The sequence below is a fragment of the Paroedura picta genome, chromosome 14 (genome assembly GCF_049243985.1).
Source record: "Paroedura picta isolate Pp20150507F chromosome 14, Ppicta_v3.0, whole genome shotgun sequence".
Classification (NCBI taxonomy): Eukaryota; Metazoa; Chordata; class Lepidosauria; order Squamata; family Gekkonidae; genus Paroedura; species Paroedura picta.
The window spans coordinates 33,008,364-33,035,288 of record NC_135382.1 but is presented as its reverse complement, the minus strand read 5'-3'; the positions used below and the strand labels follow the sequence as shown (position 1 = coordinate 33,035,288).

General features: G+C 50.8%; 1 protein-coding gene across 3 annotated transcripts; it reads left to right on the top strand.

The window, feature by feature from the left end:
* The first annotated feature begins 423 nt into the window (after positions 1 to 423).
* On the top strand, positions 424 to 26,925 carry VSTM2B (V-set and transmembrane domain containing 2B). Of its 3 annotated transcripts, none has more exons than XM_077310257.1 (6): positions 424 to 757; positions 1,533 to 2,421; positions 3,441 to 3,625; positions 9,839 to 9,868; positions 12,382 to 12,862; positions 26,152 to 26,925. In XM_077310257.1, exons 2-6 carry the CDS (start codon positions 2,349 to 2,351, stop codon positions 26,238 to 26,240), a joined length of 858 nt encoding a protein of 285 aa, XP_077166372.1. In that variant the 5' UTR covers positions 424 to 757; positions 1,533 to 2,348; the 3' UTR covers positions 26,241 to 26,925. The 3 variants fall into 3 exon arrangements, with proteins under 3 accessions (XP_077166372.1, XP_077166370.1, XP_077166371.1); XM_077310255.1 differs by having other exon boundaries at positions 1,453 to 2,421; XM_077310256.1 differs by lacking the exon at positions 424 to 757 and having other exon boundaries at positions 1,016 to 2,421.

Sequence of the window (26,925 nt, the reverse complement as noted above, 5' to 3'; positions counted from 1 at the left end):
TAAATATGTTGCATTACAGCGTAAGTCAGCAAGACATTGCAGGCCTGTTTTCATACAAATAAAAAATGGCATAGACCCACACAGGCCGGGGTTACTGAGAGCCTAACCCCCCCCCCTCTCTCTAACACACACAGAGAGACAGAGACTAGAGAGAGATGGAGACAGAGTTATAAAGGCAAAGGGGGCAGCGATAAAATGAAAAGCCCAAGCTTTTCCTCGGGGGTGGGGTAAATGTAAGAACTCCCTCCCCAGGCCTGCGGCCTCTTTCCAGCCCCTCACCTTCCTTCCTTCCTTCCCTCCCCTTTGCATGGAGGGAGCAGAGGACAATCTCACGCAGCCCCCCCCCCCCCGCTCCCAAACCGGAAATCGATCTTGCTCTGAATCAACTAGTCTGTCTCCAGCTCCCTCCCCCCCCCCCCCCCGTCTCCCCCGCCGCATCCACTGGCGGCGACATCTGCCTGCTCCCTCCCTGGCTCTCCCCAGCCGGCCTCGGTGCTTTCCACTGCGGACTTCTGGCCAGCGGGGAGCGCTCCGGGAACCCCTCCGCCCCCGGCTCCGCCGTCCAGCCGCTCCCGGGAACAAGCGCCTCTCCCGGGCTGCAGCCCCCAAGGACTCGCGCTGGCCTACGAGCGCTTCGCAGTTGCTTAGACTTTTCAATAGGGAGACCCAGCTCCGTTGATTATTATTATTATCGGATGGGCTTGCTTTGGGTTGGCTTCGGAGCTTCCTTGGCCCGAGAAGATGGCTTGAAAAGAAGGTAAGAGGGGCGGTGGGGAAGTGCGGCTCTGCTACTGGGGGGGGGGGTAAATCTCTGCACTTCTTCAGACCCCCTTGTGCAGCGGCGCTAGTTGGGGGGGGGGGGGGGTAGAAGGAGGGCCACGGATATGGAAAGGGGGCGCAAGGGGGGATTCGAATGAAGGTCTTGACTCCCGGCCACCCACACACACACTCATTTTGGAAACTTAAAGCGGAGCTTTGCTGGAGATCAGCCGGAAAGGCGAGAGGAGGAGAAACGGGAATCCGTTTCCCTCCATCCTTGGTGGACCGGAGGGGGGGGGAGATCTGGCTTCGCTTAGGAATGCGGTGAGAAGGAGGAAGTCCATGGGATCCGAAGCTGCCCCTGATTCTCTGGTCTTACCCCACCCCCCACCGCCAACCCCCCACCCCAACACGCACACACGCACACACTTTCCCCTTTCCCTTTTACTCCGCTCGCGTCAATTTCAAGCGAGTCAATTTCATTAGTCAGTTTCAAGCGGGCATCACATTGAAGACGGACAGACCGCCCGCCAGGGGAAGGGAAGGGAAGGGAAGGGAAAGAGCTGGGCAATTCCTCGCCTCTATTGACGACGCCTGGCCTGGCCAACCGCAAACAGTGTCTGTGTGTTTCAGGCTCTGGCGTGTGTCGCTTTCCCCCCTTTTTGTCTTTTAATGCCAGCCCTTTCATTTCAGGGAAATGCAAAACTTCATTCTCTCCCTCTCTCCTCTTTCCCCCGCGCTTTGTGGACCTGCCTGAAACGCTGGAACGTCAGATGGTGAAATTCCCTCTTATAGGTTGAGCGGCGTGTTGGTTGGAGAGTCGCGAAAGAGGGGGCTGGAGAAAGGGGACGGGGGTGGGGGGGGGGGAGAGAGAGAGACGATTCGGACCGCACAAGCCCCACCAGACGAGGAGGCGGCGGCGGCGACAGATCTGGAGGAGCCGACCGCGGCAGGGCGACGGGAGACCCCCGGCACAGCACCCCTGGAGAGATACCCCCTTGAAATCTCGCCGCCTTCTCCGGCTCCTGTCGCCCCCCCTTCCCGGAGGCGAGCCCAGATGGGTCTGCGAAGGCGATCCGGCACCTCCGGCTTGCTTCTGGACTCCGGGAAATCCCATTTAACTCAAGGAAGTTGAACTGCGTCTGCGGCAGAGTTGCGAGCAGAGCGGGGGGAGGGGGGAGGGAGAGGCAGCGAGGAGGAGGAGGAGGCGGAAGAGGGGTGGGGGGGGGGCAACGGTTCGGAAGGATCCAGACCGGCCAGATTTACGACCCGGCGCTGGGGAGCGAGTCCTCCGGGCGTCACGACCGGCGATCTCTCGGGGGACCCACCGAGGCTGTGGATTTTACGCGTGCTTCCAAAACCCAGGACGAAATCTTGCTTGGAGGCTTTGGGGGAGGGGAGGGGGGGTCGTCTCTTCTGGCTCGCCTGGACTTCTCCCGGAATCGTGGCCCGGCGCTTTTGAGCCTCCGTCTATGTCCTCTCCTTTCTGGGGTCCCCCCTTGCCATGGGGCTGAAGATCTCTTAGGTGGGTCGTCGTGACCACCCGCTTGCTCCCGCGGTCCTTCGCTCGGAAAGCCGACATAGATGCCATGGGAAATCGAGGGCTGTTCGGCGCCCTTTGTTACCTGATGCTTCACGTCCCTTGGCTCTTCGTGGCGGAGGGTAAGTCCCCCCCCCCCGCCTGCCTGCCCCCTTGGGGCTGGGGGGGCGTTTTGCCTCCCCTCCCTCTCCCCCGTGAAAAAGCCCAAGACTGCTGGTTGACAGCTTTGGGAGAGGAACATCCACATGTCCCTCGGGGCTGGGAAAGGCGCCTTCCCCTCCCTTTCCAAATCTAGGGGTTGATCCGGTTCTGGGAAACCCGTTTTTTTTAATGCACCCCTCCCCTCTTCAAATGCTCCCCTATGAGGGTCTTCTCCCCCCCCCTTCCCCCGTTAGGCTTGCTTGTTGCAGGCAAGCAAGCTTCCTCTGGTGTCAATATTGGGGGCGGGGGGGGGGGGGGCTGCTGAAGCTAGAGGGTGCACACGCAGGGTACACAGCCCCAGCTGCAGGCTTGAGGAAAGCCCGCACTCTGCTGCAGAGATGGAGTCTCTAAAGCACAGGGGACGTGGGGGGAACCACAGCCCGTGGCCTGGGTGATCCATCCGTGCTCCCCCCCTAGCCATGGCGGAGGGCTCTCTCCAGGCAGGGGTTTCGGGAAGGACGGTTCCGTGTTGCAAACTTCTTTCCCTCTTTGCCACTCCGTCTCCTATGGATTTATGCCCAGACTGCAGTGATTAGAGATGGGGGTACCTGGAAGATTGGGGGGGGGGAGACACAAACTCAAGCCCTCATTTTCAGGGAGAAATGTTTTGGGGTTCAGATTCCCTCTTTCTTGTTTCTTGGGAACTTCCGTGGTCTGGGATTTTGGCCAGATCTTCCACAGACGTCTGGGTCCATGGGGGTTGGCTAGATTGCCTTCATGTCCGGTCCCCGCCCCTGGGATTCTGCGATTCTACCTAGGCTGTGCAGAACCGGTGGGCACAGCCCTGCTGTTAGCCAGCCCGGGCTTCCGAAAAACCTCCCTCTGCCCGAAATATTTGGCTCACAGACAGACAGCGTCTTTGGGGGGGGGGAGGTGGATCTCCCGCTTGCTGCCTTCTTGTCATTTGCCATTTTTTTGTTTTGTGTCTGTGTGTCTTCAGCTACATTTACGGAAGTTCCGAAAGATGTGACTGTTAGGGAGGGAGATGATATTGAGATGCCTTGTGCGTTCCGGGCCAGCGGATCCACCTCTTACTCCCTGGAAATCCAATGGTGGTACCTTAAAGAACCAGCCCGAGAGCTCGCCCATGAATTAGCCATCAGCAGCCCCGGCAGCAGAAGCAAGGTAATAGACCTCTGGCCCCACACCCATGACCTCGGCTCCGAATGCGGTCCAGTCCAGGTTGCTGGTTCGGTAGACAGAGCGATGCTAACTTACGGAGAGAGGCTTGTTTCTTAGGCAGCCCTGTCCTCATCCCCAGAGACATCCAGGGTGCATGATTCAGACCCACTGGCGGGACCACCAGAGGGCGCCATAATTGGCAGGGGGGTTGCGTTTTCACGACTGCTCTGCAGCGGCACAAGCATGAGTCCGGGGTCACACGTGCGTGGTTTTGATTCGACGGCTCCAGCGTTGCAGGGGTCTCTTGCATGCACAAATGCACCTCAGAGGTCAAATGGCGCCCCATGCGTACTGCCCGCAATTCAAGGCGGCACACCACGGCTGTGCTCTCCTCCAATGAGCTAACTGGCCTCCAAAATGGTATGGCACCGGTTCCCCACCTGCAGGCTCATCCTGCATTTCCATGGGTTTCCTGAAGGCGGTCAATGGCGACGCCACAAGGCTTCCGAGCCCAGAGTCAGCCAACCCCTGGACAAAAGTCACCCAGCATGACGAAATCGTCTCCCGGTGGTCTTAATCCACCTGCGGCAGAAAAGAATGGCCTGGCAGCAAAGCCAAGGCAGAGCCCTCTGGGCCACTCCCAAATGGGCAGCTCGATTTTCAGTGCCGGTCCATGCAGAGTGGCTCTAGTCTAAGCCTTCTGCTTTTGGCCCGTAAGCTTGTGCTGTTTAGCGAATGAGCTGAAAGGTTCGTCGTGAGCTGAAAGGTTCGTCTCATAGGCGATGCAGTAAATATAAGTGTAGGGGGTGTGGAAGATACAGATAAGCTCACGAGCTGGCCCATCCCCTCCATGCATTCGTAGGTACCAGTATGGGGGCTGTCCAACTGGCGATCCCTCCCAACCCTCAATGGTTCATCAACCCTTGGTAATAAACGTGAAGGATGTGGGTGATTTGGATGACACGTGAATGGGAAGAAGCTGGGTTTCCATCCACTTGGAGATAACTGCATGCAGCAATCTGATGAAATCTGGCCCGGCTGTTGTTCTAGCCCCATAGGACTCTTGTTTTCTCCACTTGGAAGTAGGGTCTCTATCAGGCCCTGGAATTGTAGGATGGTATTCTCTCATGGGGAGCAGGAAGCCAATGTGTTATGATGGGTCCGTCGCTTGACTTGGATTGGGGAGACTCGGGTTTGAAGGCCTACTTGGCCATGAAATTCACTAGGTGAGTTGGAGCCATCCCTTGGTCCAGCCTAACTACATAGAGATCCAGTTTTGTGTGGTGGATGGACTGGGGTCTAGATGATTGGAATACCCACTCTGTTGTGGAAACTTATTGGGTGACACGCTCTCAGCCCAGACTACCTCACAGGGTTGTTGTCAGTGTGAAATGGAGGCAAGGAGGAGGACGCGAGTTGCGTTGGGTCCCCATGGAAGAGCAAAGTGGAGTATAAATGAAATAGATAAATAAATGCAACGAACCCCCAATCATGGAGAAAGAGGACAACCAAAGCAGATAAATTGCAACATAGGAAAGACTGTGAGAACATCGCGAAGGAATAGTTATTGTTTCAACCTCTTAACATATCATGTTTTGAAAAAGAGGTCTATCTAAACTCTTAACATGTGGACATGGCCATGCAAGTACACGTTCCTAGAAGGATTGGCTACAGCTATAGTGAATGGTCTCTTGGTGGAACACTCGAGATTAATTCCTTCTAATCCATGAGATGGACTTTGGTCTCTTCTCCAGCTCAAGGAAGATGACCTGGGAATATCTCCCCAAGTCTCAGAAGGGCTTGGAGAAGGACATTTCCCTCACATGCAGAAGGTCCCAGGTTCAATCCCCAACATCTCATGTGGCTTCCCTAGCAAGTAGACTTTTCTTTTCTTGAGATCCTGGAGTGCCACTACCTATCAGAGTCCTGAACTTGGGGGATGAATGCCCTGGCTTGGTATAAGACAGATTCAAGTGTGGTGAATGGGAAGAGACCGATGGGTATTCCAGACCACTCTGACAGGGCCATAGCTTAGCAAGAGAACACATGTTTGGCATGCAGAAATCCCTGGGTTCAATCCCTGGCATCTCCACTTAATGCTATCTAAGTAGATTTAGAATGACCTCCATGCTTTACACACAGAAGGGTTCAATCGCTAGCATCTCCAGGCTATCTAAGTAGCTAGATTTTGAATGACCTCCATGCTTTATACACAGAAGGGTTCAGTCCTTAGCATCTCTGGTTAATGCCATCTAAGTAGCAAGATTTTGAATTACCTCCATGCTGTGCACACAGAAGGGTCCAGCCCCTAGTATCTCCACTGAAAGCTATCTAAGTAGCAAGATTTTGAATGACCTTCATGCTTTGCCTTCAGAAGGACCCCAGATCAATTCCCCTCATCAAGTAGACCTTTCTCTGCCTGAGAAGATCCTCTGCCCATGAGTAGACAGGACTGAGCTAGATTGGCCAGTACTTGGTCTAAAGCTGTTGCAGAGGTAGTCCAAGGAAAGCACTGATAGGATTGAAGACCCTTGTGGTGGAGTGACATAGCCCATGTTTTGAATGAAGGAGGCCATGAGGTTCAATCCATGGTAGCTCCAGTGGTAAATCTTAGGCAGCAGAGTCCAACCTCAAACGTGGTGGACCCATGGACCACTCCAGATACAAGATAGCTTCCTGCCTCCATTGCCACCAAAATGAGCATTCCATTCCTGTCTGAGAACCAGACAAACAAACCAAGGGCGTGGGTTATTGGCAGTTCCAAACTTCCCCATGCCGATGATTCATCATCATTGCAAGCTCCCCCTCCTTAATCCCACTCTTGAGGGATGGAACCTGTGCACACGTCCTCCCCCTGGAGATGCAGCAGGATAACTCTGCCGTGGGATGATTTATCGCCGCTCTCGCATGTGATAATTAAAATGTTGTCAAAGGGGGAGCAGGTTAAGCCTTCTGGGCCCGTTCCCTAAGCCAGACGAGGCCTGGTGGCTGGAGGATGAGATTCCACTGTGGGTTGTCTGCTAGTAAAACCTCCGGCGATGAATAGCAGTTCTCGAGACAAGGGTGATAATGACCGTCATGGTCAGCAGGCGTAGTGTGGCAGCAAGGCACACATATTGCCAAGAGCTTCACAGAGGGGAGCTCAATACACCCTTGCAGAGGAAAGTGTTACCTCCCTCTGGACAGTGTTCCTTTCAGTCAAGGGCAGACCGTCGGGCATCAAAGATGTTGGACAGGCTCAAACCTTAAAATGCTGGAGAGCCGCTGTCAGTCTGAGTAGACAATACTGACCTTGGGTGGTCTGATTCCATGGAAGGCAGCTTCAAGTTAACTTTCTGTGTTGTGAGTCAGTCCTTCCTTCTGGGTGCAGCTGTGGTTCAGTGGAAGAGCTTCTGCTTTGCATGCAGAAGGTCCCAGGTTCAATCCCTGGTGTCCCCAGCCGTAGGCGAAGAGAAAGACCTCTTTCTGAGACAATGCAGGCTCTGATGGACCAGTGGTCTGATCCAGTATAAGACAGACTCATCTTTGGATGCTTCAGACTTGTCCTGCAAGGGGGTTGGACTAGATGGCCCAAGTGACGCCTTCCAACTCTATGATTCTATGATTCTTGTGACTTCTGTGGCCACACCAAATGGACAGTGCTGCTTGTCCTGGCAGATAGAGAGGATAGTTCCCCACCCTGTGGAATGCAAAGGGATAAATTCCCTACCAGATTTTTCTCTTTGGGTCGAGTGCATCTCAGGCTTTGAGTCCAAATTAGACCAGACTAAGAAGCAGGGGTCACTGCTCTGAGGTCTGCAGGATCAAGGACGGCAGCCTGCTTCCTTCCTCTCATGGAGCTTAGAAGGATCTTGGCTCCTTTCTGCAGGCTTCTCCAGGGTTCTCTCGTTGGCTGATCTAAGCAAGAGGTGAAATAATGGCTGCTGGCTTGTAAAGGGATAGGGCCAGAGGCTGGTTGGAGCTCAGGGTGTAAGAGGCTCTCCTCCAGAATGCCAAGCTGCTTACCTGAAAAGGTGATCCCACGGAACCTTGGGCATCACCTCCAAATCGCCTTCTACTGCCCTGCAGCAGGAGAGAGGACAGTGTGGCAGAGTGGCCAAAGCCACAGGTCTCAGCCAATGACCTCAGCTCAGATTCAGGCAATGCTTCCGTTCTTTCTACCCTGCACCACCACAATGGAAGCCCTTCAAAGAAAGTCCCTCTGTGGCCCCCATCCACTGCTGCAACTGTGGCCACCGATTTAGGAAACCGGTCCTCCTTGCCACCGTGAGAATCCCATCCCCAAGCCAATCGGATTTAGGCAGGTGATGACGTCACCGACGGCGACCCAAAAAAGCTCATTCGGAGCGAGGGCACTTCCCTCTGCGAGGTCATGCCACCACCAGATCTGATTGGCTCCAGGATGAAGTCTCTGTTCCCAGGATGCGGAAGGGCTGGGGGGGGGGAGAGATGAGTGTCATCTGGGTACCGAACGAAAACAGGCAAATGGGAGTGTGTAGGCTATTCCAGCCCCAACTGCCCCCCAACACGCTGAAAATCCTCCCTTGAGAGCGTTCAGCGCAGCTCTATTAAATTAGGCAAAAATATTTCAACGCGCTTGATTTCCATGACATTTGAGTGGCTCCGTCTTTCTTGAGGCAGGATGTGATTTGTTCCGACGCGGGGTTATGTGTTCAGTGCCCCTGTGCCCTCGAGGTTCAGAGCATGGAGTCTCAGATGTGGCTTGCGGGGGACGGATGTCAAAAAACCCTTCTCAGCCACCAGGTGGCCGTTGATGCCTTCCCACTTGTGTCAGCCCACATGACAACACTTCCCTTGGCAGAAGGCAAGGCAGGCGTTTGCAATAATTCATTCAAGACCCCACTTTTCTCCCCACTTGGGGCTCAAAGCAGCTTGGATAGCCTTGTTCTCCCCTTATGACAACAACTCTGCGAGGTAGGCCAGGCGAAGAGTTTGTGACCCAGCAAGCATCTATGATAGAAGGAGGGATTCGAACCAGGGTTGCTTGGAGCTCTAGACTGCCAGTCTGCCCACCACACCAAGCTGGCTGGCTCTCCCCCACCCTCTGGACCCTTGAGTGACTAGATTTCCGTGGGCCCGTTGGGCTGAAGCAAGAGGGGACGTCAATCCAGAGCCCTGGAGTCTGCAGATGCTTGGCCAGAGGCTAATCAACCTGCTTGCTTTGCAAAGCCACTGGGGAGGCTAAAAGGAAATCCACCCTGAGCCCCTTGTAGTGAAAGTAGTTTACAAATGTCAGAAACAAAACCTTTGAAGCAAACAGCGGAGTACTACACTGTGGCTCAACTGCAGCTCTGGTAGATGGGATCCACAGACGTGAGAAAACCCTGGGTGCGACATATACATTCACATTAAACCAGGCTAAATGGCACAGGAGAGGCAAAGTGGTGGTGTAATGGTTCAAGTGCCAGACACTCTCAGCCTAACCTACCTCACAGGGGTGTTGTGGGGTCAAAATGGAAGAGAGGAGAGCAACGCAAGCTGCCTTGGGTCCCCGCTGGGGAGAAAGGCTAGCTATACATAAAGAAAATAAACAATAAACACTAGGGGTGGGCAGGTAGTTATGAATTTCCTACATTCTGCAGGGGGTTGGACTAGATGACCCTGGAGGTCCCTTCTAGCTCTAGGATTCTACAGTTCTCAGTAAAATGCGTGTTCCAAGTCAGTCTGCCACCTTCTCTCCAAAAACTCTCTGCAGTCTCTGGGATGGAGGGTGAGAGACAATACAGAGATGGAGCAAGGCTTGCCCAAGATGCTTCTCCAAGGTCTCACAAAGGCAATAGCGAAGTAAGGAATCAGAATGGGTATCTAGGCCAATTCGCTGAGCCTCCCCCCCCCCTCTGCCATTTCCATCCATTGCTGTTCCACGTTTCAAGGGATCCCTCTGGGATTGGAACGGTTTGCTATATCATCCATTAACTGCCTCCCAGCCATTCTTGCCCTCCGCTGCCATGAGCTGGGAGCAAAGGCAATGACTTTATTGCAGCCACCCACTGAGGTCGGCCGTCATTCCCCCTCAAACAGCCAATCCACGGAGTTGAGAGCCAATTGAGAGCGTCCCCAATCCAAGCCAGGTGCCTGACATTAGCACAGCTGATGGCTTGACTGCCATCAGAGAGCTCTCTGCGGATGTGCATGTGACGCATTGTTCCTCTTTTTTTGTTTAACTCTTTCCCTCTCCCTCTTTGCCTTTTTCAGGTAACAAACAAGGATGCAACTAAAATCAGTGTAAGTGTCTCTCCAAATATATTCTGCTTTTTTTGGGGGGGAGGTATATGTTTTGGCCAAGGGGAACAAGGGATGGGTAGAAAGCATGTTTTCGGAGTAGACAATGGGCATTGTAATGGGGCACAGAATTCCTTTCTCTTGTTGAGATGCAGCCAGCTGGTTCCTCTTACTCTGTTTCCAAAGACAAATGGCTCTTTCATGCCTCTTTTTGGTAGTTTTCCATTAAGCCATATGGTGGCGCTCTAGGCACCCCTTGGTAACTTCAGTCCTTGCTGAGAGATATTTTTTTTGCATTGCACACCACACGGTGGCGCTCTAGCAAGAGAGGACAGGAAGGCTGAGGAAGAGGTTGCTTGCCTCTGAGCTTCTGCAGAGCGAAATTCCGAAAGGATTTTGAACCTCCATTTCTGCCCCTCTTCTCTTTGAATTTCTCTGTGACTCAAAATGGAATAGAAACAGATTCCTATAAAGTGGAACTGGATTGCTGGGTTTCAAATAGAAATCTGGTCAAGAGGAACTGGGAGGATTTCTCTGAACAACGCTAGTCCCCCCAAAAAAGGAGCTCTAAAAGAACTGTAACTAGCCCAAGGTGACTCAAAGTGGCTTACAATCACCTACCTTTCCTCTCCCCACAACATACCCCCTGTAAGGTACGTGGGGCTGAGAGAGCTCTGGCAAGACTGCTCTGTGAGAACAGCACTATCAGGACTGTGACTAGCCCGAGGCCACCCAACTGGCTGCATGTGGAGGAGCAGGGAATCAAACCCATCTCTCCAGAAGCCACAGAAGCCATCAACACCGCGACCAGATTTTGTCTAATTGTCCGCCCCACTCCACAGAACCCAAATTTGCAGAATAGGATTCTCTTGTAATTAAATACCCAGAATTCTGGAAAATTCCAGAGAACCTGCTGGAAAGGGGCTCATGGGAATTGGAGTCCATGGACATATGGAGAGCTAAGGTTTGGCCACCCCTGGTTTAGGGGAAGGAGGGATGTCACCTCGGAATGCCTCACTTTCTGCAAGAGAATAAGGGCGAGATTTGACTGTAGGCATTGGGGGGGAGGGGGGCTGGTGGTTTTGGGCAGGCATTCCGTGCTCATTGGTCTTGTGGCCAGTAGGAGACGCAGCTGGCATTAGAACTGCTTGTTGACTGCAGTGGCTAAAGACATTTAATGAAGGGATGGAGGAGACAGAATGAGCAAGTTGGCAAGATGCTTTTAGATCAGTACCCCCGAGCTGGGAACGGGAGTAAGGAGTAAGCGGTAATAGGATGTTGGCTTTTAGGAGGAATACGGGACAGATGGCTTTTTGGAGGAATACGGGAAAACACTGGTTTATGCAAACATGTGTTCCCTGAACCCCTAACAATTGGTGGTTGAATGAGTGCAGTGATTTAACTGGAATTAATGCATTTAAGGAGACCTTGGCTGAGCATAGGCCAGCCTTTCTCAGCTTTTTGACCATTGAGAAGCCCCTGAAACATTCGTCAGGCTTCGAGAAACCCCAGAAGTGGCGTGATCCTGCAGAATATGGTTAGGAAGGATAGCTGTGGACACACCCCTATCCTTCCCACTCTTTTCAGGCCCATCACTGGCCATTTCAGGAGGAGGAGTCACCATGACCATATATGGTCATATCACCTGATAAATGTTGGATTGGATGGATGGATGGATGGATGGATGGATGGATGGATGGATGGATGGATGGATGGATGGATGGATGGATGGATGGATGGATGGGGGGTGGAGAGAGAGAGAGAGAGAGAGAGAGAGAGAGAGAGAGAGAGAGAGATTAATTCCCACCCGTTCCAAAAACCCTCCCTGGGCTGTCAAGGAACAAAAACGTGGTTGAAGAATCCTGGTTTGGAATCCTGGAAAGGGGACTGCCATCTGCGGATCATAACAGTTTTTAGGAGGAAGAAGTCAAGGCCTGCTTTGAGGCTACCTGAAAGCACTAGAGACCTGTGTTTGCACACATAGATTCCAGTCGGCCCCATGCCATGCCTGTGCGCCCCTTGTGGAGGAAGGCTATGGCCATTTGGAAGCCAGTCTGCCCACTGAGCCATTGGGAAGCACCTGTTTGCATTATAGATGCCCAGTTAATTAGAGGTTGGAGGCACAGGGTGAGGGTGTGTGTGCAAGACTCCCCTTGTGGGAAGGGGACCTCTGGCACCCCTTTGCATGTGGGGAGGGGGGCTCTTCGGGTCTGCAGTGGGGCTGCTCTCCATCTCGGCAACAGGAGTTGGGGGGCCAGCTACCCATCGCTCAGTGGCTCCCGATACCTGGGCCGCCAGGGTCCTGAGCAGGGGTAGTTAAACTGCGGCCCTCCAGATGTCCATGGACTACAATTCCCATGAGCCCCTGCTGGCAGGGGCTCATGGGAATTGTAGTCCATGGACATCAGTTCGACTACCCCTGGTCCTGAGGAAAGGCAAGCAGCAGTCCCGGGGAGGGTGGGGGTGGTCTTGGGCAGCTGGCCCCCTCCCCTCTCACGGCCTCTTTCCCCTTGCAGACGGTGCGCGTCCAAGGCAACGACATCTCGCATCGGCTGCGGCTGTCGGGGGTGCGGCGGCAGGACGAGGGCGTGTACGAGTGCCGCGTCTCGGACTACAGCGACGAGGACACGCAGGAGCACAAAGCCCAGGCGCTGCTGCGGGTCCTGGCGCGCTTCTCGCCGCCCGACGTGCAAGCGGCCGAGGCCGTCTCGCACATCCAGAGGAGCGGCCCCCGCAGGACCAGCCCGTCGGGACGCGCCACCGCCGAGCCCGGCCTGGGAGACAAGCGCCTCCTGCCGGCGCAGGGAGAAGCCGCCGCCGCCGCCTCGGCCTCGGCCGCCGCCTCCCCGCCCGCCGCCGCCGCCTCGGCCTCGTCGTCCTCTTCGGCCGCCTGCCCGTCGAGCGCCCCCACCCTGGCGGCCGCCGCCGCCGCCGCCTCCTCGTCGGCCTCGCCCCGTCCGGGCACGGCGACCCTCCTCCGCCAGCAGCATGGATCAGGTAAGTGGCCCCGCAGCGACACCCGGCGGGCGCGGAGCGAATCGAATCGAATCGAAACGAAGCGCGGGGAGCTGGCCGTGGTGCTGAGGCGGCCGGAGGGGCTGCGACTGCCAGCGGCGCCCGGCCGCAAGGCGCCCTCTAGGCGCTGCGTTGTCCATCCTTCTACCTGGACAGGCTGATAATAGGTACTACAATTCCCAAAGAATCGTGGGTAGAAGAAAGTTGGTTGCACTACCCCCAAATCCATCCCTATGTGTGATTTTTTCAACATGTTGGGTACCAATCTTTTTTGGTACCCAACATGTTTCATGTAGTGCTTGAGGAATGTGTACCCATGCAGGGACATCTACATGTTGTCCTTGTCATGCAGCATGGCAGGCGCACAAATCAGAGGCATTTTGAACAGGGCGTGACCCCCTCACTGGGCTTCCAGTATGTGTGGCTGTAATGTTTACCAGGACCACAAATAAAACCAGGGGTCAGTACCCGGATAGACGTGGGTTTCTAATCTCGTGTCCAGCCACCCTCCTGCTAAATGTAATATATGAATTATTCAATATGCGTACAAAGAAAAATCAGGTGCATGCTGTATATCAAGGTTGACCGGTGCCCCCTGGTCATTGGCAGGGACTGTGGGGGGGACTTACCAAGAGCAAGGAGACGCCCAGGCCATCGGTGGTGACATGATGATGATGTCACTTCCAGCATGCACTGGATGTGATGTCATCATATCACCAGTAACATGGGGTTATTCTGGTATCTGGACAAAAAACTCTATGGCAGAAGTCAATTTCACCATAGAGATTTTGACCAAATACCAGAGCACTCCGGTGTTGCCAGCAATCTGATGATGTCACTTCCCGTGTGCCCTGGAAGTGAGGCCTAGGCCTTCTTCCATTGCCAGCAAGCCCCCTACCAGCCAACTAAGTGGTTACAGGAGAGGGGCCCCAGTGCAGGGGATCCCCTGACCCTGGTAGGGCCTGGAAAATGTATTGTAGGAAAATTGCATTCATGCCTGTCCTGGGCTAGAGGGTCTCAGTTGTCTGTGGGTTTTCAACCAGATCTGCCAGTGATCATCTCACCCTTGTCCCACTGGTTGGTGATTGCTCCTGAGCGATCTCGGGGAGGGAGCCGGCCTCCTCCGGTGGTTTTCTGCAACCAGGAGTCTTGGTGTTTTTCAAAAAGCCTTGAAGAATCATATGTTTACATGGGCCTTTTGGTAATTAGGGTACCTGTGACTGCTGCCAGCAGCATAATTGTTCAGTTTCTCCATTGAGTTGTTTAGGTAAATTGATTTTCTTGTTGCATTGCAATTTAGCCTTGCTCTGTGCCTTGACGTGAGCGCGTTGCCTGCTGAAAAGCGAGCCCAAAATTTTCTAAATCAATAAATAGAAAGTGGGAAAGGGGGGCCGTGCATTCACCCTTAATTGTTTGCAGGGGGAGGGGGGGTGAGACAGCATGCAAGCATAGTACATAAATAAGTATTCAGGGAGACTTGTGTGCCATCAAGTTGCTTCCAATTTATGGTGTCCCTTTAAATGAAGGGCCTCCAGGATGACTACCTTTCATTAACAGCTTGGCTCAAGTCATGCAGATTCAAGGTTGTGTCTTCTTTGGGATGGGTGGGTGGGTGGGTGGGTGGATTTATATACAGCCCCTCTCTGACATACAGGTCTCAGGCGGTTTGCACAGTCTAAAGCAGGAATAGTCAACCTGTGGTCCTCCAGATGTTCATGGATTACAATTCCCATGAGCCCCTGCCAGCATTTGCTGGCAGGGGCTCATGGGAATTGTAGTTCATGAACATCTGGAGGACCACAGGTTGTGACTACCCTTGGTCTAAAGCACAAGAAAGCCAATAAAATTAGCAATACGAAGAGCTGTAAAAGCCACAATGGAGCACTGTTACATCAGCCAAAAATCTCTAATACTTTGTGGACAACCAGAATCTAATGGGGAAAGGGGGGGCAGGAGGGAGGCCTGTGATTTGGAAGGCAATTGCTGAGTCCAGTGGCACCTTAAATCCAACAAAGTTTTATTCGAGAAGAAATGTTGCTTTTTACACTCCACTTTTCAAAGCGGCTTACGATCGCCTTCCCATTCCTCTCCCCACAACAGACACCCTGTGAGGTAGGTGGGCCTGAGAGAGCCCTGACAGGACTGCTCGATGAGAACAGCACTATCAGGGCTGTGACTCACCCAAGGTCATCCAGCTGGCAGCACGTGGAGGAATAGGGAATCAAACCCGGCTTGCTGGATTAGAAGCTGCCGCTCTTAACCACGACACCATGCTGGCTTCGTCAGATACAATGGAGCACACTCACGGAGGCTTATCCCTTGAATTAAACTCAGGCACTGGATTTTGTTCTCCTGCTTCAAACCAACACGGCTACAAACCTGAACCTTTGTTGCGCCAATCCCTCTCCATCCATGAGGGGCTCAATAATTCAGTTCCCCGCTCAGAATAGCGGGATAGTGCTGGGATGGCTGTTGACCCTCCCTCCCCATCCCATCCTGTGAAGACATAATGCTTCTCTTACCCATGCCCCTCTTCTGGCGCTGTTCATTAACTGAGAAAACTCATCTGCCGCCTTTTGGCTGGAGAACACCCCAAGAGTCTGAGAACGATAAAGGGAAATAGATATCTTTAAAAAAAAATCAATCTGATGCAAGGCTAGAGGCTAAACAAACCGAATGTAAAAGCCTTAGCAACACTATTGCTGTCAATAACTGTAAATATAGATATGTATATACATATAGAACAAAGGCAGAAGCAGTCTAAAATCAACTCAAGATCTTGGGGAAGGTAAAGCAGGCCGCTGCTTTCAAAGGCCTCCTATAGGGTCATGTCTGTGGCTGGGGACAGAGAGCTCTAGAAGAGCTTCATGCCGTCTACTGCCTTTTGCAAGAATCCCAGAAACTTTCCCCCTTCCTTTGGAATGGAGGGACTTCACCCATGCCGGTTGTTAGCATCAATCACCACCAATTGTCTGTTAGCAGCTTCCAGCTGGCTTCGCCTTGGGCGATATTTGCTTGGCTTGTTGAGAGCAGCCCTTCTGCGGTGACTCATGAACAGTTGGTGGCTGAGGGGGACTGGGGTGGAGGAGAGGAAATGGGGCAGAGCTTCACTTCCTGTTAATAGAATCATAGAACCATAGAGATGGGAGAGGCCATACAGGTCATCTAGTCCAACCCCCTGTTCAATGCAGGATCAGCCTAAAGCATCCTTGATGAATATCTGTCCAGCCACTGCTGATAGAACCATAGAACCATAGACCTCCAGCTGACTCTACAAACACACACACAGTGGAATTTTGTCTCCCCAGTCCCCTTTTGTTGGCAGCCATAGTCCAGGTTAGTATTTGGGTGGAAAACCAACAAGGAAGTCCAGGGGTGTTACACGGAGGTAGACACTAGGAAACTTCTTCTGCTTGTCTCCTGCCTTGAAAACCCTAAGGGGTTACCTTAAGTCAGCTGTGGCTTGATGGCTCTTTCTACTCCTAACTCAACTCTACATGCAGCAGACTATCTATCAGAATTACAACAGATATTCAGATTACAAAGATCCATTCCCCTGGAAAAAAATGGATGTTTTTGAGGGTAGACTGTATTGTACTGTACCCTGCTGAGGGACCTCCTTTCCCCAAAGCTTGTCTTCCTTGGGCTCCACTCCCAAATCTCCAGGTATTTCCCTACCTGGATTTGGCCATCCTAATTACTATTCCCACTAAGGGCTTTACCATATTCTCATATTCTTTCCTTATGTTTTCCTGCTGGTTTGTTGTTGTTTTTCTGTTCCATACATGTTTTGCTCCCTCTAGAGGTCAATTAAATGTTACATTGTTTTATCTTGGGCACAACTCCCAGCAGATTTAAACAGCAGGGTTTTAGCACAGACGTAAAGCAGGTGTAATTTTGAACTGACCACTAGAGGGTGCAAAAGACGTGCAGACCAAAAAAAAAAACCCTTAGGAACACTCAAAGGAGGAAAAATAAAAATGCAGAAAAGTCTTAAGACTCTGTGGTGGGGAAGATATCTAGTTGCCAACTCCATCTTGGTAAATTCCTGAAGATTTCAAGGCAGTGTCTGGGGGGGGGGGGGCTCAGTAAGCAGTTGCTGCCAATGAGCTGGTCCGCCTTCTGTAGATGCCATTTTCTCCAGGGTAACTGGTCTCTGTAGTCTGAAGACCCATTGTAATTACGGAAGAATGCCAGACCACCACCCCCACCACCTGCCGGTTGGCAACCCTATAACGAATGTAAAATTATTACATACACACACCCTTCCACAACCTTCTACAGTTTGGGGAAGGCCGCTCTCTGGCAGAACTTGCTGTATGTTTTATATCTCAGTGTGTTTCTAGCAGCCTTTCATTTGTCTGATTAAGCATCTGTCTTTTCCTCATCCTGGGATTTGCAAAATGTTTGCAAGGTTCTTAGCAGGCGCTCCCTGAATAATGCATTCACGAGACTGTTGTGCCACGAGTATTTTTTGCTCTGAACTTGATTCGTTCGAGACACGCCATGCCAGTGCAAAATTACGCGTATGACATACTGTTCGTGGTTTATGACGGTCTGAGGGTTTCGAATTAACTCTGCATTATGTGGTGCTGAGGCTGGCCGGCTGGCCTTGATCTGTGACAGCTGTTCTATGCTGCAATCACTGACAGAGGAGGTGGATTGTGTGCATCTGCTCTTATCTTATGGGTCAACGTGGCTGCAGAACTGCAGAACCAGTGCCTGTTTGTCTAATAGCCCTGCGTGTATCAGACCTGCCTGTTCAGCATTCTGAGTTTTCTAGGGGAGCTTTCATCAATGCAAATCATCTGTCTCTTCTCATGGAGGACAAGGCTAACACCTACTTGTTTCTTTGATCAGTCAACTTGGTATCATTCCTGCAAAGAGATGAGGGTGGCAGTTTTAGAGAATGAGCAAGGCCCTGGCCTAGGGTAGATCCTCAGCCACTAGCAGTGAGTGGGGTTGGGTGGATTTCCCGGGAGCAAAGAGAAGCATAATTCATCGTCACTGCCAATGTGGTGACATCACTTCCTGCTCAATCCAGAAGTGACATCGGTATGTCACTGACAGGATAATGCTCTGGTGTTTGGGCAAAGTCTCTATGAGAGATGTCATTTTTATCATAGAAAATGCTCTGGAATTTACCCACCTCCCCCAAAAAAGTTGCAGGGGTTGTCAGACTGTGACTCTCCAGATGTCCACAGACTACAAATCCCATGAGCCTCTGCTAGCATGTGCTGACATGGTCTCATGGAAACTGTAGTCCATGGACATCCAGAGAGCCACAGTCTGGCCACCCCTGCATGGTAAAATGATAAGAGTGAGTGGTGAATTCTTGACCATCTAATGACATCACTTCCAGGTTTTACCGGAAGTGATGTCAATGCAGCAGGCCCTCAGCCCCAGTTTCCCCCAGGGATCGCTGGCTGTGGCCTGGCAACTCCACAGTGCAAACAAAATCTGGAGACTATTTGTGATCCCAAGATGCCTCTGGATACAACGTGGAGGTCTGGCAACCTTAAAGGGCAGCCTAAAACATGAATTTCTCCTGAAGGTTCAGAATCGGAATACCTTTACAAAACCTTTTATGCAGTTCTAGAGCTCAAAGCCAAAAGGTTCTCTCTTAGAATGGCCAAGAGGATCAAGACAGTTGGGGCAATTGCCATAATAGATGCAGGATCTGTCGCACTTAACATGGGCCCATTCCGCACACATTGGATAATGCACTAACATTGTGCTTTTGCAGCCGAGCTTTCCTGTGCGGAACAGGATAAGCTGTTTCTAAGGTGCTATGAAACTGCATTATCCAACATGTTCAGAATGGGCCATGATCTTCATCCCATGTTTCTTGTCTACACAAAGGAGACTTGACTTCTTCAGACGGCTGGCTAGCGAGGAGGCCCTGAAGATTGCCCCGGGTTTAATGGTGCATGTCTGGTTTTTGTTTGGGGAACTGGTGATCATATGAAGGTTGCTATCTGGCTAAGGGCAAACACACCCACAGACAGAGTTATATTGCCCCCCTTCCAATACCAGCACCCTGTCTTGCCCCTTTAAGCCCTAATGGGGGGGGGGGGTACTCTTTTATTTTTTTTTTTATTTTTTTGCACAATGCCAAGACCAAGATCCCAGGCAGCGCGTTCCACTTACACGAGAGACAAAACAGCAGGAAAGGACACTACCGCTCAACAAATCAGAACCAGGATCTTAAATGTCACTAGATAATAAACATGCAAAAAAAACATTTTTTAAAGATACTCTTATTAAGCACGCTTCGCTAGCGCTTTAAAAGCCAGGTCTGTTAAGGACTCCCTGGGATCTCGGTAAGGTCAAGTGAGGGAATGGAGCTTTCTTTTCTTTTTTAAAATGGGATGTTGATTAATTCCTAGACTGGAGAGTATCAAAAAATGTCATTTTAGCCTAAGTGGAGAAAACAGATCGCTGGAAGGGCTCCTTGATTAGTGGAGACAGTGACGGTCAAGGGCTTATTTCACAGTGCTGAACTCTTGCAGACTTGATTGATCCCAGGTTCAAGGACGCCTGGTGCCTCTGTTCTCAGATTGGGGGGCTGGTGTGGTGTGAGAGAGGCCTCCTGCTTTTTTCATTTTTTTCCTGCATACATTTTATTGGCATTTTCTACCAGGTTTTAACAGACAGCCATTTAAATAGTGTTATTTCCACACCCCAACAATATTTCCTCAATCCTGCCTCCAGATGGGACCTGGGGATCCTACAGAATAATGGCTCATCTCCAGACTACAGACACCAGCTCCCCTGGAGAATAGATGTTTTAGAAGAAGAAGAAGAGCTTTTTAAAAATTCTCCCCTTTTCACTAGCTGAAGGAGTCCCAGAGCACCTGACAAACAGTTCCCCACAACAGACACACTGTGAAATAAGTGGGGCTGAGAGAACTCTAGGAGAACTGTGAAAACTTCTATGAGAGAACCGTGACTAGCCCAAGGTCACCAGCTGGCTGCATGTGGAGGAGGAGTTGAATTGAACCCAGTTCTCCAGGTTAAAGGCTGACATTCTTAACCAGTACACCATGCTGGGCTCTATGATGTCGTATAGAGCAGAGGTAGTCAACCTGTGGTCCATGGACTACAATTCCCATGAGCTCCTGCCAGTGTTTGCATGCAGGGGCTCATGGGAATTGTAGTCCATGGACATCTGGAGGACCACAAGTTGACTACCCCTGGTATAGAGGACCTCATACTCCTCAGGAGATCTCCAGCCCACACCTGGAGGCTGGCAACCCTTATGTCATAGAATTTCCAGCTGCAGGTCTTGAAAACTGAAAAGTCCTAAATCTGCTAGCTATGATCCATGGTGTTTTTGCGCCGTTGTCTTCTCCTTCAGCCTAATTGTTATGGAGATCATTAGAATGAAATGTGTTTCTAAAGAAAATCTTTACAGAAATAGAAGTAATCAAGCGGGCCTGTTTTCTTTTCCCTGCATTGATGGACAGCTCGCAAAAGCACTGGCTGCTCTGTAACTTCCCTGCTGCCCCTGAGACGGGCGTGCTGAGAAATCCACGAAAAATCTTACCAACCCACCCTCCAGGGCACCTGGGAGCCGTCTCAATCTTTACGGGATCATTTGGAACTTGTTTTTTTTTAAAATGCTACAGCTCTCTTGTCGTTTACAAAAAAATATCCCTGTCTAGTCCCTTGTGGGCAAGTCGAACTCACCAAAGATCATAGGGTTATCCTAAGCAAAGTTAGGGCATTCGGCCACCTGTGAGGTCAGTGGGCTTAGAATGGTGAAATTCTGTTTAGGGATGGCATTCACACACAGCGAATCTTGAAGGCCTGTCTCCACTCTGAATTGGGAAATACCTGGGGACTTTGGAGGCGGAGCTGAAAATGGATGAAATTTGGGGGCAGGGAGAGACCTCGGTGGATTACAACGCTATGGAGCTGCCCCCCCCCCAAAGCAGCCATTATCTCCAGGGGAACTGATCCCTGGTGATGAGCTATAATCCAGGAGATCTCCAGGTCTCACCTGGGGACTGATATTGCCCAGTCTGCTAGTTACACTTTTCTTCCAAGACCCTGTCATCTGTGCCCTCATCTTCAAAGGTGAGGGAGCTGACAATCAGAACCGGGGCCTTCTTGGTGTTGGCATCTTGGCTTTGGAATGCATTCTCCCGCGATGGGGGGGGGGGGCTTGCCAAGGGCCCAATCTGACGCTCTTTGAACCACCTGGCTGAAATATTCCTTCCCCCCCCCCACAGTGTTTTAACAAAGAGGTTTCACCGTTTGCACGTGTCAGTTTACTTGTGGCCCGATGATCATTTCATCTGCATCTGCTGAGGCTGCTCAGTGTCGGTTTGATGCTGCCGTTATGTGCCCTGCTCCGTTTCGCTGGCATCAGTTTCTTTTTAGGGGCTCCCTTTCCAGCGTTTTGTCTTTTAACCGTTGTGTTTTAATCGTTTCGTGTCATTGTTTTCGCCGTAAGCCACCTCAAGCAGGTCTCCGGAGAGGCAGCATATGTTTGTTCTAAATAAATTAGGAGTGCCAGCCTCCAGGTGGGACCTGGGGATGCCCCCTAGGATTATAGCTCACCTCCAGGCTAAAGAGAGAAAATGGTGGCTTCGTAGGGTGGGCGGCCCTGCTCCATAGCATTAATCCCCCAGTGAGGTCCTCTTCTTCCAAAGCTCTGCCCTCTTCAGCCCTGCCCTCCCCTGATATTTCCTAATTCAGAACCGGCAATCTGAGACATATTTGGGGAGGGGGAGGGCATAGCAGAGCTGAAATGCAAGCCATTGAGAATTTTTGTTCTCCTGGCTCTCGGAGCCAGTAAGAAAGACATGATGGGCACCTGCTCGGAAATGTATATTTCAGCTGCCTCCTCGCGGACGTGATTTCCTTTCCGCTTGCCGCCGAGGCCGCTGACAGCGCTCCGTCCGGAAGAAGATGAATTGATTCTAGGTTTTTAATTTAAGTCGCAGATTTTGTGGCGAGTTCAGAGCGACTGCATACCGTTGCGCTGCTGCCATGACAAAGCAATTGCATGTGTGTCAGTTTTAAACAACTCCAGGAGGGGGGTTGCGTCGGAGGAATCAGGGATTGTCAGCAAAAACGGCCTTGTCACAACAGCCATTAGCCATTGTTCGTGCCCTAGGCTGGGAGGATACCAGACGGAAGGCCGACGAATCTTCTCTGGAAAGCAGCCGGAGAGCATCGGCCTTTCTGAAGATGTCAGGAGGCTTGCCACCCGCAAGGGGAACATGCCATGTGTCTGGCTGGGTGGCTAAAACCCTGTTGGGTTTAATAGGCAAAGGGGCGGAGCACCAGGCTGCTTAAAAAATAAAATAGTTTTATTTAGAAGAGAAGCAAACTTCACATCGGAAGAGAGAGATTCCTAACTGTCTAACTGTTCTGTCTGTTCGGCCTGTTCTGGAGGCAAGCAGGGAGGAAGTCTGCTCAAAAGAGCAGGAAGTCTCCCCATGAGCCAATCAGGAGGTGACTCTTTGAACAGTATCAGGAAGTTCTTTGTCTAACTGTGCTAACTACAGTTGTCCTCTAGGGATGCCAGTCCCCAGGTGGGACATGGGGACCCCGTGGAATTATAGCTCATCTCGAGGCAACAGAGATCAGTTTCCCTGGAGAAAAGGACACCCTAACATTGTTATGACTACCGAGGTCTCTCCTCACCCCAAATCCCCACCCACTCCTGGATCCAGGTTCTTCCCGACCCAAAGCTGGCAGCTCTATTCTCCTCTGATGTCCCCTGCAGGACACCCTTCATCAGCTGCTGAATCATGAGCACGACAGATTTTGCAGATTCCAACCATCCCCACCATCAGCCCTGATCTCCTGCCCTCAGGAAATTGAGGGGCGGGAAATTGTCTACCATAATGATGCTTTAGGGCAAATGCTGGCAGGGGCTCATGGGAATTGTAGTCCATGGACATTTGGAGGACCACAGGTTGACTACCCCTGCTTTAGGGGTTCCCCCAAGTCTCTAGGACAGCTTTTTATGAACCTTTTTACCACTGAGAAACCCCCTGAAACATTCTTCAGGCTTCGAGTGACTCCAGCAGTGGCATGATCATGCAGAATAGGGTTGGAAAGCAGAGCTGTGGACACGCCCAACCAGGATCACTCCCCTTCCCCCCCCTCCAGCCCCTTCATTGGCCATTTTCTTTCTGCACTACTGTTAAACTATTATGGGAAATTTTGGAATGGTTTAAATGTTTCGTAGGGTCACGGCCCTGGCCCATTTAACGGATTAATTATCTAGCTCTTCACCTTTGCTCTCAGAAAGGCAATTAGCAGATTGTACTCCAAGGAGGAGGGAATGCCACCAGGGCCTCGGTACGCCATCTGTTCTGAGCCAATATTTTTCCAACGCTTTAATTTATGATGTGCGAAGAGAAAGGGAGTGAATCTGTCGACTGGGGGGGGTGGGGGGAGCAGAGAGGTGCAGGTACCTTAAAGAAGGTCAGGAAAACGCTCTTAGAAGGTTGCAAAAATGCTCTTCTACTTGAAGGTTGGCCCGAAGACAGAAAGATCATGGGTGGGAATAGTCACCGGGTGACCTTGGGCAGATCACGTTCTCTCAGCCGGACCTACCTCACAGGGTTGTTGTGAGGATGAAACAGAGGAGTAAATAAAATAAATCAATGTCCCCTTCTCCTCCTTAGCGGATGAGTAGAGATCAGCATGTAAACAAACTTGCAAAGAATGCAACTCTTGGACCTACATTGGCATCAGTCTTTCCCATTAGATATCAGGATGCAAATGCAGTGTGTGATATTTGTCACATCATCCCCCCTCCCCACAGCAGCCAGTGGTTTTGTCTAGTCCACACAAGAAGGGGTGATATTATTACTAGACATCCCAATATGCAGGGGGAAACCATTAGATGGAGGGCTGCCAGTCATAGAAGACGATTCTGAGCTCCACGGTACGATGGACTGACTTGCTCCAAGGCCGAGGGGGCCAGATTGTGGTCTGCAAGTTCATCCTTCTGGAAATGTCAGTTTGGGAGTTACGAAGCGGCAACACCGCCTTCCCACACAAACAGCCAGCACAGGGACAGCAGCCTAGAAAGGTTTGCAGGGACTGGCTTGACCTTCCCCACATCTTGCCCTTCTCTTCAAGGGAATGGAGAAGGAGTAGAAGTTCCTTCCCACCCTGGAGCAGAGCCTTTCACCTTGACAGGAGGCAGCTTGTGTAGGGTTGTCAGTCCCCGGTGGAGGCAGGGTCCCCTGCTGCCAGGGCCCGCCTCCCCACTGCCGATCAGCTGGCAGGCAGGGGGAAACTTGGCCCCCAAAAGAGGGGGATCCATCTGACGTGCAGTGACATGTCTACATCACTCTCCACATGACCTGAAAGTGATGTTATCACGTCCAGGACATTGGGCCGACGCTCTGGTAATCGAGTGAAAACTCTATGGTAGAAGCCAAGTTTACCATTGAGTTTTTTCCCCAAATGCCTGAACATGCTGGGTATGATTATGTCACTTCCAGATCACATGGGACATGTCACTGCTCTGAGTAAGTTCCCCCAATCCACCACTGGTTGCCAGCCTAAATATGTGCAAATCCACCATTCAGTTAGTTAGAATGTATGTTTTATAAATGCCCTCACATTCACACACACACATTCTCCTTTTAATGCAAAGCCAGGTCAGGGTGGAGCGAACCTCGGCAACCGTGGGCGCAAAGCTTTTCATTAAAATGCCTAAAAAGGAGGAGGCAAACCCTGTTCTTCAAGGTGGCTTCTTGGGGGATCTGCAAATTGGATTGTACTGCAATCTAATAAAATGACTGCAGACTTGGAACGGAGCGTTATCGATTGATTGAGTGCTTCTTTAAAATTATTTTTTTTTAAGGAGAGAGAGCGCCTTTTCTCTCTCTCTGCAGGGCCTCGGATGAAGAAAAGGCTTCCCCAGGGCTTTCTGTCTGAAATCCTTCAGCAGGAAATGCTAGGGATTGAACCTGGGACTTCTGGTCCTCTGCCACTCAACTATGGTGTCTCCACGTTTGTGTGTTACATGACATTGCCTCATTCCAGGGGTGGCCAAACTATGGCTCCCCCGATGTCCACGGGCCACAATTGCCATGAGTCCATGGATACCTGGAGAACCACAGGATTGTGACCGTTTCCTCAGAGGCCAGGCCCGACCCCTGAGTTCTTTTCCATGTATGAGCTCATTTTTCTGTAACCTTGCATTTTGCATATTTCAAATGGCGAAAGTAATATCGGTCCGTGTCCGTAGTTAGCTGTGAAAATGTCAAGGTGAGTCCTGCAGCTGGTGGCCAAAAGCAAAAACTGGTTTGAATCCTATCGATCAAGGAATTCTGGATCGAAGCCACTGCATTTTTCAATTGCCTTTAGAGTAATGGGAGGATGATATCCATCATCTGTCAGGAAACCATATGCAAGATTAAAGTGTATGTGCGTGTATACCCGCACGCATACACACAAAAGCTGAGGGCCCAGGGGTAGTCAAACGAATCAGCCAGCGGCAGGGGCTCATGGGAGTTGTAGTCCATGGACACCTGGAGGTCCGCAGTTTGACTACCCCTGAGCTAGGGAATGCCTGGAGGGAGGGGGAGCAAGCTAGAAATCTCCACCTCCAAACATCACCCCCTTCAGCATTCTGTAATCCTGAAAGGGCCTGAACAGGGTAAAAAAAATCCATACCTTTATTTTCCCCTGAGTTGATTCTCACCTGCTCTTGGCATCTTCTGTTCCCTCTCTGAATTCCTAGTTTTCTTTTCTTTTTTAAATTCTACCCCTTTTTGTTGGGGAGGAAAGGGGGCAAATGTGCAAACTGTTTTTGTCTGGACTGACTGGAAAGGAACAGAGGAAGGAGGAGCTGCAAAATGACAGGCGACAAGTCTATTAACCCCATCCTGTCCATAACAATTTGCCTCTGTTTTGTCTTATAATCTCCTCTCTAAGCACTCTGCTTCTTTCGTGTTGATTTCTCTCTGTTTTAATGTCCTCCATGAGGTGCTTAAGCTGTGTCTCTCCAAATGTCCATGGACTACAATTCCCATGAGCCCATGCCAGCATTATGTAGCCCATGGGCATCTGGAGGGCCGCACCTGGGCCACCCCTGCGGATTACGGGAGGGCAAGGTTTAAATTCAGGATTCTCCCATTTTAGCAATTAACCAGCACTTTAATTACGGTAATACCTCAAACCTCTGATTTTGCACAAAAGTGCACAGACATGCCAACGGTTTCTTCACTGTTGCCCAAAATTTTAACCTCTTTCCTTTCTCTCCCTCCTTTCTTCTTTCTTTCTAGGTACAGACCGTATTTACGCGACAGACCCGTTCCTCTGTACATTCCTGTTAATGCTGCATAAGCTTGTACACTTACTATTAAGCCTCTGACGGACCACTTTCTCCAAGACTCCTCAGCCAACCAAGAAGGAACCTATTTTAAAAAAAAATATTTGGGGAGGGGGGGAAGAACCCCCAAGGAGAACTAGAATCTCAAAGACGGACAGAGAGAGACTGGGGGGAAAGCATGACACGCTCAACGGGGGGAGGGGTTAAAGCATATTTTTGGGGACGTCACACGAAAGTCACCTAAAATAAATCATCTAGATTCCAGATTCTATGGTATAAGCAACCTGGTTCCACACAAAGGTATCTATTATTTTTCTCTCCGTTTTTGTTTTTCTTTTCCAGTGTCTTTTTTTTTTTTCTAAACCTTTCCACCGACAATTATTTTTGCACGGACTGTTGAACAGTTGCTTTTATGACAATATGTAAAAATGTAGGGGGATGGGGGCGGGGGGGGGGCAAAAGGACACTATTTTTAGTAGATTATTGTGATTAGACTTTTTTAATTTTCTTGTTCTCCCTCTCCCTTTCTTTTTAATTAAATTATTTCTTTTGAAAACATGGATTTAAAAGAAAAAGGCACATCTTACCATAATGGATATTCACTGTCAATAATATTTATTTTTAAATATAAAAAAAAAGATTGGAAACAAGGTAAGACATTTGTTTATAAACTGTATTGTATATTGCTGAATAACAGTTGAATTAAAAAAAAGAGATTTTGAAATAA